Source organism: Penicillium roqueforti (genome assembly GCF_015533775.1).
Source record: "Penicillium roqueforti strain LCP96 04111 chromosome Unknown scaffold_09, whole genome shotgun sequence".
In the NCBI taxonomy this organism is placed as follows: domain Eukaryota; kingdom Fungi; phylum Ascomycota; class Eurotiomycetes; order Eurotiales; family Aspergillaceae; genus Penicillium; species Penicillium roqueforti.
The window spans coordinates 311492-328603 of NW_024067573.1; the positions used below are offsets into that span (position 1 = coordinate 311492).

The following is a 17112-nucleotide window of genomic DNA, read 5'->3' on the forward strand; positions in this document are numbered from 1 at the left end:
GACTCTAAAGCTGAAGACACAGCGATTCTGCACGCAATATCCACCCAGCTGCGGGATCTTCAATGGATCAGCACCTTATGGCGAATATACCGATATCCAGGGCTCACCTTCTCGGGGGTGGCTGGCTGATGAAGATAGACTATGGGACGGAACCCCCGACAAACTTCTGAGGCATCAGACTTTTTTAACTACACTCAATAAATATATTACATACATATGTACGGAGTATGTATGGTACGCTTAAGTTGTCGTTTCATTCTTTGGAGTGGTATCAATTGGTATTCTCTCGAATTCTAGTTCGCCCTGCCGTACGGAGTACGTACTCCGTACGGTATTTCGCTGATTTGTTGATTTGTTTAAGGTTTTCTTTTCGGATGTTTAATTTATTTCTAATTTATATTTTAATACGAGTCAATTATTTCATGCTAGGCACATCGGAATGTGACATTGGCATCTTGCATTCATGAATGTTTATTTATTTCCTAGGTTAGATAATGCTTAGTCTACACCCGTGCCAGGGAAGAAAGAGTCCGTGGGGATAGCATAGTCCTTGCTTTATCGTGCTAAATATATATCTTGCTTGGCTCTGACTCTATATGGAGTAATCCGTAGGCTGAAAGTGATTAGTTTGTTGTCTCATTTTTATTATGGCTCAAATAATTGCTTGCCCTAAAGCATACATAGCTATGGCAGCTTTGGGAATCGATTAGTTCCAAATTTGAATCATCAATATATGTTGGGTTGAGTACAGGTTTGGCTTACTATGGAGTATCTTCTTTATGCTTCCCCATTCACCGAGCCTTCAATACTCTGCAATCATAGACAAGCATTGGGGGAATGTCACCCAAGTTAAAGAATTTACTAGTCATGCTAGTGCCGTCATTGGTCGAACTGTTATAGCTCAGACGCAAGGCATACGGAATAAAAATAATTGGAAGATGATCAGACAGAGGGTAATTTCCCAGTACAAAAATTTCACAATTAGTTAGGCAATTGCACCCCATACAGGGATACTCTTTTGAAACATTATCCAAGTTTTCATCCGAATCCAGTTGTCAGCCACATCACGCATGGCTCCAGAAGAAGGCGACCAGGCGATGAGCCACGAAGACAAAGCTGCGTGTTCGTCTCTGAACATGACAAGCTCCACAGAGTTATTCGACGGAGCACCATCAAGTGAGAATGAGCGGCTTCGCATTCGGCAGGCTGCAGAGGACGCAATGCACCATGGATCTCCCAAAATCGACCCTCAGATCTGGACCGACGTGACTTCTCACCTCAGCGGTTCTACCACGATAGATGCCCGCCAACGGGACATTTTTTTTGAGAATTTGACTGTCCATGGAAAAGGATCCTCGCTACAAATCCAAAAAACTGTTCTGTCCGCCCTTCTATACCCCATTGCGTGCCCTGTCAAACGACTCATGAGCATTGTTGGTAACAAAAAACCCCACAATGATCGAAGAACAATATTACATGGATTCAACGGGATTTTAAACAGCGGCGAATTGTTGCTGGTGCTCGGTCGTCCGGGTAGTGGGTGCTCAACGTTCTTGAAATCACTATGTGGCTACCTTGAAGGCTTAGATCTCGACCCAGTCAGTGAGATCCAGTATAGGGGAGTACCATTCAGAGTGATGATTGAAAAGTACCGGGGGGATTTAGTGTACAACCAAGAGGCGGATCACCACTTTCCGAACTTGACAGTTGGTCAAACACTTGAGTTTGCAGCGCATGCACGAGCACCGCATAATCAAGTAGGCAATTCGAGTCGAGACCAGTATGTCAAATCCGTGGTGAAAGTGGTTATGGATACATTTGGTCTTTCCCACACATACGACACAAATGTTGGCAACGACTTTGTTCCAGGAGTCAGTGGAGGGGAAAGAAAGAGGGTCAGGTAAGCTCATTCTGTTCGGCTTGGAGCAAGAGGGGAGAAGGAAAGGGTATGAGAACTGATACAATAGTTGGTATGAACAGTATTGCGGAAACGGTTTTGTCACGGACTTCGATTGCGGCCTGGGATAACAGCACACGTGGGCTTGATGCAGCCACTGCTGTCGACTTTGTTCGGTCCCTTCGTACCTCAGCCAAACTAGCGGGATCTTGTCATGCAGTCGCCGTATACCAAGCCTCGGAAGGTCTTTACAATACCTTCGACAAAGTCATTCTTCTATATGAAGGGCGAGAAATATATTTCGGCTCTCGTCAAGGGGCTGTTGCATACTTTGAGACGATGGGATGGAAACGACCACCACAACAAGTGAGTGCGGATTTCCTCACAGCTATCACCAACCCAGGCGAGCGACAACCACAAGTTGGCATGGAAAATGCAGTCCCCCGCACCCCAGTAGAGTTCGAAAGTTACTGGAAGAACAGCCCGGAGCATGCAGAGCTGGAGACATCAATGCGACAATACAAGATGAAGACCCCTCTTGATAGCTCGGAGGAGATCAAATTGGATGAAATTAAGCGCCTTGAGCAATCAAATCATGCTCGAATATCTAGTCCCTATCTTCTCTCGGTGCCTATGCAAATCAGACTATGCATTGTGAGAGCTTGGCAACGCACTCGCAATGATATCCCGGCCTTGATTGCTACGGCAGTGGCGCAGACGGTGGTATCCCTGATCATTGGGTCTCTTTTTTACAATATACCAGAGAATACCGCTGGGCTCGGCCAGAGGGCATCGGTCCTTTTTCTCGCTGTTTTGACAAATGCTTTGATATCCTTGTTGGAGATCACCACTCTATATAGCCAAAGATTGATCGTGGAGAAACAAGCTGCCTATGCCTTTGTGCACCCTTTCACGGAAGCCATTGCAGAAGTTATTGTGGATTTCCCTATCAAACTTTTCCGATGCCTCTTATCTGCTATCATCGTATATTTTCTTGCAAATCTCCGGAGAGAGGCCTCTCATTTCTTTATCTACATTATGTTCCAGCTCACAGCAGTTATGACAATGGCCACGATATTTCGCACTTTGGCTACCGTTACCAGGACTATCGGACAAGCTATGGCTTTGGCTGGAGTCGTGATTATCTGCATTGCCGTGTACACTGGGTTTACCGTTCCTCAGTTCGATATGCCGCCATGGTTTGGATGGATCCGATGGCTCAATCCGATATTTTACACTTTCGAAGGCATTGTCTCCAATGAGTTCCACGGTCGCCATTTTGAGTGTGTGGAATATATTCCAAGCTTAAGTTTCGAGCAGGGACTATCATTCACCTGCTCATATGTGGGATCCATTGCGGGGGAGCGGTATGTCTCTGGGGATGCATATATTGCAGGCAATTACGATTACTCCTACGATCATGTGTGGAGGAATTATGGCATCTTGGTTGCTTTTCTTGTCTTCTTCTATGTGCTTTACTTTTGGCTCACGGAGTTGATCCCAGGAACCACACCGGCCCACGAAGTCTTGATCTTTCGCCATGGGGGTGTGCTCCAAAGGTTGATTCGAGGTGATCTGGAACGCGGAGAGTCTATACGTTTGCAGGAGGTAAAATCATTGGCCTCTGAGGTCCATTCATCAAAAGCAGAACAAAAGAATACCTTCAGCTGGAAAGGACTCTCTTACGACATTCCAGTCAAAGGTGGTGAAAAACGGCTTCTGGATGATGTTAGTGGTTGGGTCAAACCTGGATCACTCACGGCACTCATGGTATGCATTATTTCCCTCTTCTGAATCCATGACTTCCACCTCACAGGCATTGACATGAATATAGGGCGTTTCGGGTGCTGGGAAAACAACACTTATGAACGTTTTAGCGCGGCGTATGACTATCGGAGTTGTTACAGGAGATATGTTTGTCAACGGCCGCGAACTTGATGCTAGCTTTGCCCGAAATATTGGCTATGTCCAGCAGCAAGATCTTCATGTGGAGACGTGTACCATCCGTGAGGCCCTTCGATTCAGCGCAGCACTACGCCAACCCCAATCTGTGTCAATGGAGGAAAAATATAATTTTGTTGAGGAGGTGATTCAGTTGCTGGGAATGCAGAATTTCGCAGAAGCAGTTATTGGAAGTCCCGGTGATGGCTTAAACATGGAACAAAGGAAACTGCTCAGCATTGGAGTTGAGCTTGCTGCCAAGCCTCAACTATTGATCTTTCTTGACGAGCCTACCAGTGGTTTGGATTCACGAAGTTCGTGGGCTATCTGCGCGTTCATGAGGAAACTTGCGGACCATGGCCAGCCTGTCCTCGCCACAATCCACCAACCAAGTGCCGTTTTATTCGAGCAATTTGATCGTTTGCTGTTTCTTGCCAAAGGCGGAAGAACTGTTTATTTTGGAGATATCGGTAAACAGGCTCGGACGGTTCTAGAATATCTCGAGGATAAAGGAGCTCGTCACTGTGGCCCAACTGAAAATGTGAGTTCTTCGGCTCCTGACATACTTGAAATTTGCTGATGCCATCTCTTCTAGCCCGCTGAATACATGCTCGAGGTCATTGGAGGGGGCACCCAAGGGCAGTCTACGTCCATCGACTGGGTTCAGGCATGGAAAAGGAGCACTGAATACAACAAACTTCTTGGGGAGCTCGACATTCTCGCCTCATCACCATCCAACGGTGTGTCTGCTGACCCCTACATGGTCGGCGAATTTGCAATGCCTCTTTTAGTTCAATTCTACCATGTCATGAAACGCGACCTTCAACAATATTATCGCCAACCCGAATATATTTTGGCTAAGTTTGGCGCGGGTGTTTTTTGCGGTGTTTTTATCGGCTTCTCCTTCTGGAAGTCTGATAATTCAAGCCAAGGCTTTCAGAACGTTCTGTTCAGTTTGTTCCTCTTGTGCACAATATTCTCCACGCTCGTCAACCAGTATGCCTTTGCCCCAAGCTTGATGCTAACATCTGACGATACTGACTGCAAGCAGAATCATGCCGAAGTTTCTCTCTCGACGAACGCTATATGAGCTACGAGAGAGACCAGCTAGAACTTACTCATGGAAGGTGTTTATTCTGTGTCAGATCCTCGTTGAACTACCGTGGCAAACCTTGTTGGGGATATGTACCTGGGCCTCATTTTACTTTTCGGTTTACGGCAGCGGCCAAAGCTCCCAGCGGCAGGGGCTAGTTCTTCTGTTCACCGTACAGTTCTTCATATTTGCATCAACCTTTGCCCAACTTGTAGTTGCTGCAGTCCCCAGTGTGGTTCTAGGGAGCATGCTGGCTACATTCACATTTCTCCTGTGCCTCTTGTTCAACGGCATCATGCAGCCACCTAGCGCATTGCCGCGGTTCTGGATTTTTATGAATCGTGTTTCGCCTCTCACCTATTACGTGGGTGGCATCAGTGCCACTGCATTGCATGGTCGTCCGATCCACTGCTCTAATCGAGAGCTGAGAGTCTTTGACCCACCACAGGGGCAGAATTGCGGTCAATATCTGGCGGAATATCTCAAAACAGCACAAGGAACGCTCTCCAACCCGCTTTCTACCGATCAGTGTCAATATTGCCCACTTCGGGTAGCAGATCAGTATCTTGCTGCCCGGGATATCTCCTGGGATGACCGATGGAGAAACTTTGGAATTTTCTGGGTGTATATCATCTTCAACGTCATTGGTGCTGTTTTACTCTATTATCTGTTTCGAGTTCTACCCTATATAAGGAGGAACCGCACCCAGAAATCTCGAAACTGACCTTCTGATATCGGTACTCCACTTTCCTCTTCACCACTCTTCTCACCCAACTTTCATTTGTTTTCATTTTTCTCTCGATCCTTTTGTCGTTTTTCTATTTTCTCTTATAATATCTTTGTGTGAAAATTCCAGTTTAATGCCGTCTCACTTGGATGTTTGTTCAGTTAGGAAGTCAAGGGTGCCGTACTTCTTGGCACGGGGACGACGGGAGTTACGTAATGGGCGGATAAACCAATAATCCGCCTCGCTGTAGCTACTGGATGAGCAGTGCGTAAACAAGAAGCGCCTGGTATAGATACCGAATAAGAAGACACTTCGTTTATACGAAGGCGACGGAAAATCGTCGCAGCGCATAACAAAAACCAGTATCTCTGTTTAAGGCCCGGCGGGGGCCATATCCCAGTCTGAAATTGTTCATCGCATATTTACATGTATCGGGACATTCAGGTTTTCTGTATTTTCAATTCCCAGAGATACCAAATACAAGATGTACCCACACATGTATTTAATCGGGACGGGACGATCCTTTCTTGGCGTTTTGGTATCCCGGTACATTCTATACATACGCGAACTGATGCAGATTACAATTATTCAACTGTCTCTATCTTGCAGGATATGCAAGGCTTGATCGTCAGTATCCTCCACAAATATGTCTATAGGTAGTCGCTATTGGATGTGACTGTGATACTAGTGACGTTACTTCAGCATTACATCGGCAGCTATCGTTACAAATGGAGGTAAATACTAGAGGCGGGATGGGATGCAAGGAGAGATTAGGTTAAAATAATTCTTAAAATTGTAATGCTTATCTGGTATACAGGTAAAACGGAATCAGTCACTGCCTATCTCATGCAATGGAGTCCTGTGCGATCTGCCACCGAACCACAGCGCCAGCCTCTCTCTGCAAGGGCTAACAGTGCATTGTGACACATATTTCGTTAGTATGCTAAGCGGAAAATATTTCTATGTTGTAGAGTATGCGCTCATGTTGGGGGAGCTGACATACAGCTACTGGCCCAAGCCTGCGTCTGCAATGCGCAATGCGCAATGTTTTACTCGTTACCAAGCTAGGGTTATGAACCCGCATTATATTTTACAACCTTTTCATATATACAATCTCCGAGTGTATCATGAGTAGGTAGCATGGTTATCAGTCTTCTGTGCATTTAAATTTATGACCAAAGCTAGTTCTTCTCCCATTCCAAGTGTTCTTTCACAATGGCTGTCGACAAGTTACCATTATTGGCCAAGTTGGAACCTGTGAGCCTGATCGGCTTGGTCCTTCTATCGGGGCTATTTTTTTTATTGACAGCAACACGAAAGTCCGACCTCCCTCTTGTGAACGGAAAGCGACCCTTTGAGTTTGGAATTGCCAAAGCCCGCCAACGATATCTGAAGAACGCCCATGGCCTAATTACGGCTGGTCTAGAGAAGGTATGTGATTCAATTCTCATCTGGGTACATAATTGGGGTTACTAATGCGTAGGTCTAGGCTGGTGCATTTCGGATCGTGACAGAAAATGGCACTAGAACTATCTTGTCGCCTAAATATGCTGATGATATTCGAAGCCACCGTGATCTAAGCTTGAGTGCTGCTTTAGTTAAGGAACATCACGTCAATATCGCAGGGTTCGACGCAGTCAAGGTCACTGTGACATCTGATATCATTCAAGACACTGTCCGAACGAAGCTCACTCAGAATCTCTGTACGACATGGAAATTCTTCATTGGCAATAAGAGTTGCTAATACAAACAGTGAATATTACGGAGCCCATGTCAGAGGAAGCTACTATTTTGTTGAAGGCACAGTGGACGGACAGTACCGGTAAATGCTTCTGGATATGATATCAATCAGACACAACTGACTTATTTCATTAGAGTGGCATGATGTTGCGCTCAGACCCAAGACTCTCGGCATAGTCGCCCAGCTATCCTCTAGAGTATTTTTGGGTGACAAAGTTTGCCGTAATCCCGACTGGCTACGTCTCACTGTCAACTACACTGTTGACTCTTTGATGGCTGCCGCTGAACTTCGACTCTGGCCTGAGATGTTGCGCCCAATCGCGGCTAGGTTTTTACCTAAATGCAAGAAGATTCGCAAGCAGCTTGAGGAGGCCCGCAACATCATTCAACCTGTTATTGACGAGCGCCGACTGGCCCAGCAGGCGGCAATTAAGCAGGGGAAGCCCCAGGAGCGCTACCATGATGCGATCCAGTGGCTCGCAGAGAATACCAAAGACCGCACTTTCGAACCTGCCGCAATGCAATTGGCGCTCTCAACTGCAGCTATCCACACAACGACTGACCTGCTTACGCAGACTATCCTTGATCTTTGTGGACGAGAAGAACTTGTCCAAGAACTGCGGGAAGAGATTATTTCCGTGTTCAAGGATGGCAGTTGGGATAAGACCACAATGTACAAGCTCAAACTGATGGACAGTGTGATCAAGGAGTCTCAGCGAGTCAAGCCCATGGCGATCGGTAAGGAACTATTCATCTCATTTTAAAACAGCCCAGGCTAACCAACGATGGTGAATAGCTAAAATGGCACGTTGCGCCGAGGAGGATGTCAAGCTTTCCGACGGGACTATTATCCCGAGGGGTGAGATAATTCTTGTTTCCTGCAGTAAAATGTGGGACGCGAATGTGTACCCCGATCCCAACACTTTTGATCCCCATCGATTCCTGAAGCTACGCCAACAGGGCTCAGACCAAGAGAGCTTTGCTCAACTGGTTTCTCCCTCCCCCGAGCATATGGGATTCGGCTTTGGAAAACACGCTTGCCCTGGAAGATTCTTCGCTGCCGCCGAGCTCAAAGTCGCTTTATGTCATATCATCATGAAGTACGACTTTAAGGTGGCAGAGGGATGCAATCCACAGGTGTTGAAATCTGGCATGAGACTTGCGGCGGACCCATTTGCCAGAATTGCTATTAGAAGAAGGCAAGAAGAGATCTCTTTCTGAGCTCTTCCCAATTTCCAGCTCTGGCCGTAGTTGGCTACGAGTTCCGGTCTTTTGACACTTGATCTAGCCCATTATTCAACATGCATGTGTATTTTTTCCTGCAAACTCCATGTTTCTTACTTTATCAACGGAGCCAAAGTCCACAAATAATAGACTGAATAACAGAATAAATCTAAATTACCAGATTGTACTTTGCATGACCGGACCTTGTGGAGATGGTGAGTGAATAATAGCTTTTCTCGGAGATTAAACACAATTTTCAGGATCTGCTTTAGTATTTTAATCATAAATACTTTATTCAGGGGATATAGATGAAAATGATATATATCAAGTTACAAACATAGATGGAGCTGCCAGCCAGTGGCTGACAAATACGACATGCTGGTTGTTCTTATCCAGTCCGTCTACATATATCCCATAGTTACTAGTCTGCCATTTAGCATAGCATATTAATCACCTATCAATCTCCTCCTACCTATTTACGGACTATGAAATAGGCTGAACTACCGGACCTGTGTGCTAGGGGTTACGAATCTTGGATTGAGAAAGACGAGCTCGTACTATGGGTAAATCATTAAATATTATCCTATCGAAGAGCTCAACGGCTAGATGACAATGAATGAGATAGAAGCCCGAATTGCCGCAGCCTGATCAAGGGAGCCCATTACTCCTGAGCGCGCTTCCATTCTGCGTCAAGGTTGTTGCCAATTGCGTTAATGGCCTCCTCCTCGAGCTCACGGTGAGAGAGTCCGGTACGCTTGGAGACCTTAGATTCCGACTCTTCACGCGACATTTCCACTATGATCGAACATTGTCAGTCATCTATCTAGTATCTAAGAATGTGAGGAAGCATACCGTGTAAATAAACAGCGGCTTTCTTGCCAGTGTACATTGCATGCGGGACATTGGTGCTGCCATCGCTGTTCGCATCGCCTATGGCAAAGACACCAGACTCGCTGGTACGCATCGCGCTAGTAACATTGATCTTATTATCAACCAAGGTCAGGTGCATCTTGGCTGGAAGTGTCGAAGTCTGGACAGTTGGGAAGTTGACAATCAATGCATTCCGCTCGACAGGCTCGCCGGTAGTGAAGTGAAGGCGAAACTTGTCAAACTGCTCACCGTCCTCGCCCCTGCCATCGCCGCCATCCTGCAGGCGCTCAATGGAAGAGATTGTGCGGTTGTCGATGGTAGTGTTCCAAGCGGCAAGTTGTTCCTTCCAGTCTTCGACCTTTGCCGTTGCCCGGGCTTCGCCATCCGCGGTCTGCGAGCCGTTCACAAACGCGATGATATCGCTGTACAAAGTGTGGGTTTCCAACACATTACCCAGCATATCGGTGATATCACCGATCATTCCAAAGGGCTGGTCCCTGTGCTCGTAGCCATCGCACCACGGACACCAGAAGATACCGTGACCCCATCCCGCCTGAAGGCCAGGAGTCGCGGGTAGAACGTCACGGACACCGGTACCGAGCACAATTTTACGGGCAGTGTAGTTCTTGTCTTTGGTGGTCACTGTAAAGGCAGAGAAATCCCCCTGTGGGAAAGGAACGATGGAATCCACGGTTTCATTGGTAAAGTGAGCAGTTGGATACTTCTCGATCTGCGCGCGAGCTAGACCTCTGAAAGTAGCAGGGGGTGTACCTGAGGGGAATGAGATATTAGGTACCAAACATTGTGTTGGCATAGAATTAGGGCGCAATCTCACCATCGTTTCCAATGACATCGTGCATTTCCCTGGTCGGGGCATTGCGGTACTCCTGGCTATCAATCAAGAGAGCTGTTCGGCGGACACGAGAGACACCGCTGAGTGCACTCAGACCCGCAGGGCCACCGCCGACCACGATGACATCGTAATCGGTCTTAGGCACTTCCACAGCAGTGGCACATGCCACCAAGGAGACAAAAGCGGACGCGAATGTTGCTTTGATGAGGACCATGGTGAAATATACGCGACTGATGAGCTATCCTAAGACCGCACGGCAGCAGCAGGAAGGCCATTTATAGGCGTCCCAATTTTACCCACAATGTTTTATGGCCCAAACATGTACACATCTGTGGGGACACTAGTCGACTTCGTGCATCTTGGATTGAGGTGGCTGAAGCTGAAGAGATCGTCGGGATCAACAAGATCGTCAGGGATTCACAAAGATCTTGTTCCCTTGTGTATATGATCGCTGATCCCAAGCTGGCTGTATGGCGAGAAAATAATACTAACTGGCAATTTACGGAAGGAATGTGCTGTAGAGAAGAACTGTAGACCTCCTCCGTATGCTTGGTAGACTTAGGGCATAACCTTGCCAATACTCGATGAGCACTAGCGCTATTAGCTGCGGGCGCTAGTGTATCAACCGGCGATCTCATTGGCTTGGCGGGTCCGCTAGTTCTTGGCGGCATCGGCCCTGAATATGGACTTCCCTCGACTTCCCTCGGCACTTGAAGAAGTGACCCTTGCTTTCTACCTTTCATTCGAAACTCTAGAGACAAGCTTGGGATTACATTTAGAATGCGTTATATTACAGATAATTTTGATAAGTAGCAGGTATGGGAGGAAATATGCCTGTGCTACATTACTTTGAGTGGAATGAACGTGAAGGGAAATCAGTTCTTGTCAGGTATGTAGTGTTGTAACATCAACCTTCGAGTTCACCACAATAACTGCGTAGGTAAAATATAGAGGAATGGATACAATAATGCATAATTGAGCTTGGCCACTACTTAGGCCTAGGCCTTATAAATCCATGTCCGATTTCACAAAATTTAACAAGCCTGCAAATGGAATGAGGCAATAAACTAATTTTCGAGTCCAATATTTTTGCTGCTGGGATTGACGAAACATCGAATAACCAACCCGTTGGCCCTTGCATTTCAGAAGGAAGCAGCAACAGGATGTAAGGGTACAATGCTTACAATGCTTGCAGGTGCATTGGTGGGAGGTCGAGTAAACACAGCACATTGGTGTACTTCTAATTCTCAATTTTAGGATACTCGGAAATTCACAACATATCAAGCTTTATGAACTTAACGGCCATCCGTGGATATCAGTGATGGCAAGAAGTCACGAGTAGGATGAATAGTAGAATATGCAAAATGGGATATCACAAAAAGCAGAAATCTCCCGGTCTATAAGCACCGATGCCAAACGCCTCAATCTATCTAACAGAGTAAACTAGCTTTCCACATCTCCAGTTCTGACATCATAATTAAACATCTTCCTGGTCGTCAAGTAACAATACCTTCAGCTTCTCCAATTTATCTTCACAGTGCACTTCCATCTGCATCACCACGTCAACGGCATCCTTTCTGGTGATAAGCAGCTGCGATACCAGCCAAAAATTATACCCATTCCTATAGAACCCCATTGACGCCCATTCGGCACTTGTTATTCTATTACGCAGTGCGATCCAGTAATCACGCCAGCGGGATAGAGCAGTCCGGATAGCAACGAGGATGGAATCTGCAGGAATAGTGGTGACACCGACGCTTTTCCCGCGATTCTTGAAGTGGCCCCTGCATATAAAAGAACCGAGAAATGTCATGTGGGTGTTAATAAATGAGAATAAAACTAAACAGGGAGTCAGCCAGTGCAAGCAACAAGAATAAAGCTCTCTGAGACAAGGACATACTATGAATCAAGATAAACATGTCTAAAGCAGTGAGGTCCATTGGGTTAGATTCGGGTGCCTCGTCAAACAGGTTCTTAAATGCCTCCGAAAGCGTAAAGCCGCGTGAAAAGCGAAAGTTTGTCTCCGCGAACGGGTGCTCGGAGAAGAAAAGCAATTCATCACAGGGCAGATCGCATTCCATTTCAGTGTGTGTCAGGCGACACGGGTAGTTTTGAAAAAAGAAGAAGGCGCAATCGAGCAGCGAAATCATAGAAATAGTCCTGTCGAAATTAGTAAGGCGGACATGAAAAGATAATACTGGAAGATAAGCACCTAATCCGACACTCCTTTTGGATCCACAAGTGCTCCAGGACCTGGTCATCAGGAAGGTGACGGGATTTGACAAGTCCAATTCGTCGAGCAACCTTAACAACCTCACCGAATCGATTCTCCATTGCGCGGTTTCGAGATAAACGGTTCCCCGCCCAGTATTGGACAATGGTGATGATAAACCCAGCCTGAAAATTCTGGAACCATTCCCAATCACTGTTTTCCTCATCGTAGCACCGGCCACCCGAGAGCATGGCTCTGATTTCGGTCTCCGCCGAGAATACATCATTCGCAAAGATGAATAGCTCTGCAAGATCCAGCACTCTCTTAGCGATGTATACCTCCCTCTGGTCACTACTGTACATCGCGCCCATAAAGACTACCGCGGCTAAGAGCGGCAGGGGAACTGTCTCCGGGTCGAAGGATATAGGAAGCATTGCACAGCTAGGCTGCCAGTATTTGAAATAGAGCATGATGTATTTTCGTATGCGCGTGGTGGTCAGTAGAAAATTGAGATTCGCAGATAGTTCCTCCTGCGCTTTAGCATCAAGCGGGATCTGCCATGCTTGTGTCAATATTAAATGAATTAATGTCGTCGCGAACGGTCGCTCCGGTTCGAAGATAGGTGGATCTCCGGGAAATGTAGTGGGATGCTGCCCTGGACGGATGGCGGATCGGTAGTTCAGTTCACCAGTATGATAGGAATTTTCCGTGGGCTTCTGTCCATCACCAAAAGGGCCGTGGAAAAAGTCCAGGAATGTATCTTGGAAGAACTGCGGCGCGACAGGGTCGCAATCGATGAATCCAGAGCCGTATTCCGACCGAGCGGTATCGATGTTATATGGAAGCCCTATGCCCTGCAATTCCTCTAGGCCATTTGTATTATGATAATTGAGACTGCGTGTACGATCACTGTGTGGGGGAAGCCGGAAGTTTTCCGTGAAGCTGTCGGTGCCACCATTAAGTAAGAACTTGATCGATCCTCGGTCGGATGATGGCTCTTCACAGATTTCGGGTTTCTCCGGTATTTCTGTGTGATTTGCATGAGTCTTCCATTATAACCGAATTTATCAAGGCTTGTTGTACCTTTTTCAATCCCTAGACGGCTCGAGCCAGCCGTCCGCTCGTTGTTGCATATCAAGTTTCTCTTCTGACACGATCCGCAAGGACTTCGGCCATCGCATCGCAGTTTCATCGAGGTACACTATTCGAGCAGAATAAAGTTAGTACATATGACTGGGTTTCATAACGTCTAGTTGCGACTAACCGATTGACAAGCATGTCGCCGTCTACCCCTCTGACCTGTTTCTGGAATTTCACGATCCCCGCGCCTGGCGCAGTCGGTATAATGGACGCGCAGATTGTCACTAATTCCAAGTGTTAGATTGCCGAGTTGCCATTATAGATTGTCTCGGCTTGTCTAACCAGCGCGCGAACGAATCATTGCAAAATACGCAGGAATAGGGTTTCTGGCCGGAGTCTGTGGAGGTTCAGTATGTTGGATAGCTGCAGTACGGGGCATACATACGGCGCAAATGATGGCGTTTGAGGTGATCAATTCGCGTGAACGCACGCTGACAAACGTCACAGCGGAAGTGCTTGTCTGTCGGCTTCATGGTGGACCACCGGGGAGGAGGGGAATATCCGGGGTAAAGAAGAGAGAACGAGGCTGCACGGGAAAGGGTGAGGTATCGGTATTACATTGATGTCTGGAGATAAGAGGTATCCTTTGAGCCTTGATAACGCTAATAGATACTTGATAATATTACCGGTCGAGTATGGTATGGTCAGCTCCTGATCTTCATAGCAAATAATTCTTATTCTACCTCATGTTAGCATTCTGATCCAAATCACTCCGTAAATATTCTTATTTGCATGAATAGTTTTGATATATAAGATCATGAAGCCCAAGCCCGTCCAATCGTGGATGAAACCAAAGTATCAGAAGAGATAGGGGTAGATAGGTATTGTTTATCGTCTTGACAAATGCCCTCCATCACGTACAACATAGGCGCTGTTTGATGATAGCAGATGCTTTCTGAAGGCATCTTTTTTGATGCCTTTTTGATGTTCTTTCTGATTACTTTCCTATATGGCAACTAGAGCAAAAACAATAGAAACACGACAAGGGCAATCTTGTCATGATCGTATGTGATGCTACAAGGGATATAAAATTGAACACCTTTTGTTGAGAATTCATAATAGGCTAAATAATAAATCATTCTAGAGACTAGAACTAGCCGTGAGCGCTAAGAGAAAGCTGCTACGATAGGAAAGGAAGGACCCAAAGAAATATATAGCAACAACCTTGAATCATTTACGGTGATTTATTTCAGGACACAAATACGGAGGAGTCCTCCGAGTCTTGGCCTTGATCATATCGTAGCAGTCTCTCCACCTCACAATAGAACGGCTAGCCCTATTACAGACGACCTAGATCACCTTGTATCGGATTCAGGAATTATGCATGAAATACATTAAATTTTGTAGAGTGCTTGGGGTACTTTGTTCCGTATGATACTTTTGATTTGAGATCCTCAAGTCATGAATATTTCGATCGTATAAGTCATGCCCCTTCATGTTTCAGATTCTTTCATCAGTCAAAGTCAAATTTTGAAAAAAACCTGTCAGGCTCAAGTCTTTGAGGTGTAGAAATATCTTTTAATGGAACAAAGAGGCCTGAGTGTCCCGAGGGGTGCGTGACAGCATGCATGCTAGCCTTCTAAGGTTGACTTTCCTCCCCGTTAGCATGGAAGTTCTCAAGACCGTCAATATTTATGAGAGGGAAACATTCATATTTGATAGATTATACTGCACCTTCAATAGTGAGATCACCCTTTGCATGTAGGCAGTTGATGTACATACCAACTTACTACCCACTTTGAGACTCTTCCTATCAAAAGACTGTGGAGTGTGTTCAGCCCAAATGATTCTCAATATATACTACGTACGCATCCCCGTCCGAGACCGGGCTTTGAATTTGAGTTTCTTTGTCTTCTAACCTAGTCCTTCTCACCCTCGTCCCCGTCATCTTCTCATACTGTAAAAATTCCGAATCACTAGCTTCCACCGTACATATTGTGGTGACAGATCACCAACCCCCCCCCCTGTACAATGTTTGTGAGCCAGCTGGCCTGGCCACTGATGCTAGCTTTGGGCACCATGACAGTGGCTGCAGAAGCATCGACGGCAACTTCAACCTCCTCCTCGACCGGTGTCGCGACCCATACGATTCAGGTGGGACCTAAGTCAAATCCACATCAATTTGTTCCAACCAACATAACAGCCAACGTGGATGACATTGTCATCTTTGAATTTTACCCAACAAACCATTCTGTCGTAAAGGCAGATTATCTCGCTCCTTGTGTACCAGCAAGCGGAAATGTCTTTTATTCGGGAGCCTTCGTAAATTTCAACGAGAACGATGGACAACTTGTTGGGCCAGTGAGCATAATAAATTGGAATTGCATGTTTAAAGCAGTGTGGCTAATATATGCAATGTAGCCTCCGACTTGGTCCTTACGAGTCAATGATACTCAGGTACAGTATCTAGACCAAACATATGCCCACAACCTTGGACGGAGACTAACAATGGCTCCATGTAGCCCACTTTTTTCTATTGCACTGCAATAGATTCATGCATCAAGAATGGAATGGTCGGAGTGATCAACGCGGTATGACTCTTGGTTTCTTCCGAGCATGGATTCAGGCTGACTATATCAAACCTACAGAACACAACCCAGTCATGGGAAACACAACCCAGTCATGGGAAACACAACACGAAATGGCCCTGACGTACCCTTATATGCTAGTGCCAGGCCAGTCCATGCCCGCAGAAGGCGACGGTAGCAGTTCCAGCAGCGACAATAGCTCTTCTTCTGGCGGTAAGCATGGGCTTAGCACGGGGGCTATTGCAGGTATTTCTGTTGCCGGTGTGGTCTTCGTGAGCATATTGGTGGCACTGTTCTTCGTTTTAGGCCGCAACCGCGTATACTCGCAGTGGGTATCCTCGGAGGATGGACGCACGGAAAGAACCGCACGCTGGGCACTGTTCAACCACGGCGAGCTATACAACAACGGGAAAAGCGAAGCGGGGAGTAGTGTCCCAACTAACAACCTAGCCCCTGTCGATATAACCGCCGTCTCTAGTCCTGATCCCAATGTGTGCACATTGTCACCTCGGGCACGAGTTACCTCCGGTGCCGGTTCCCTACCTATGCAGCAGGGACATTGGAGCTGGAGTGAGCCTCCTCCGCGTGCCCGTGCAAGCGCGATGGCCACAGAGCTAGAGGGCCATCCAATTATCTGGGAGGCACCAGGCAGTACTCCGGAGTATCGGTGGTGAACAGGTTGAAGCGAGCCTCGTGGAGTCTTGTAATAAGCGAGGGTTATGGTGTTGGCTTCAATTATTTCCCTTTCATGCGCAAATGGGTCTCTGCCTTTCTTATATGTTATATCAATACCTGTGATTTATTGCTTGTAATATATAATTCCTTTTGAAGGCGTCATTTACCGTCTTTGTGGATAACGATATTTACCAGAGTCCTATCTACAGTTT

At 46.5% G+C, this 17112-nt stretch overlaps 5 protein-coding genes across 5 annotated transcripts; 3 read left to right on the plus strand and 2 right to left on the minus strand.

The window, feature by feature from the left end:
- Positions 1 to 1070: 1070 nt before the first annotated feature.
- Positions 1071 to 5655, plus strand: LCP9604111_4463 (uncharacterized protein; the record flags this gene model as incomplete). Its single annotated transcript, XM_039072165.1, has 5 exons — positions 1071 to 1900; positions 1981 to 3667; positions 3732 to 4379; positions 4434 to 4834; positions 4890 to 5655. 5 exons carry the CDS (start codon positions 1071 to 1073, stop codon positions 5653 to 5655), a joined length of 4332 nt encoding a protein of 1443 aa, XP_038929505.1.
- A 1218-nt stretch (positions 5656 to 6873) lies between these two features.
- LCP9604111_4464 (cytochrome P450) lies at positions 6874 to 8619 on the plus strand (the record flags this gene model as incomplete). Its single annotated transcript, XM_039072166.1, has 5 exons — positions 6874 to 7089; positions 7148 to 7361; positions 7412 to 7480; positions 7534 to 8136; positions 8195 to 8619. The coding sequence occupies 5 exons, from the start codon at positions 6874 to 6876 to the stop codon at positions 8617 to 8619; spliced, it is 1527 nt and encodes a 508-aa protein (XP_038929506.1).
- A 664-nt stretch (positions 8620 to 9283) lies between these two features.
- LCP9604111_4465 (NAD(P)/FAD-dependent oxidoreductase) lies at positions 9284 to 10559 on the minus strand (the record flags this gene model as incomplete). The annotated part of the gene is made up of 3 exons (XM_039072167.1): positions 9284 to 9417; positions 9475 to 10263; positions 10328 to 10559. 3 exons carry the CDS (start codon positions 10557 to 10559, stop codon positions 9284 to 9286), a joined length of 1155 nt encoding a protein of 384 aa, XP_038929507.1.
- Positions 10560 to 11822: 1263 nt separating this feature from the next.
- LCP9604111_4466 (uncharacterized protein) lies at positions 11823 to 14170 on the minus strand (the record flags this gene model as incomplete). The annotated part of the gene is made up of 7 exons (XM_039072168.1): positions 11823 to 12184; positions 12246 to 12505; positions 12558 to 13584; positions 13641 to 13758; positions 13822 to 13921; positions 13980 to 14034; positions 14083 to 14170. 7 exons carry the CDS (start codon positions 14168 to 14170, stop codon positions 11823 to 11825), a joined length of 2010 nt encoding a protein of 669 aa, XP_038929508.1.
- A 2129-nt stretch (positions 14171 to 16299) lies between these two features.
- LCP9604111_4467 (uncharacterized protein) lies at positions 16300 to 16899 on the plus strand (the record flags this gene model as incomplete). The annotated part of the gene is made up of 1 exon (XM_039072169.1): positions 16300 to 16899. The coding sequence occupies one exon, from the start codon at positions 16300 to 16302 to the stop codon at positions 16897 to 16899; it is 600 nt and encodes a 199-aa protein (XP_038929509.1).
- Between the last annotated feature and the right edge of the window lie 213 nt (positions 16900 to 17112).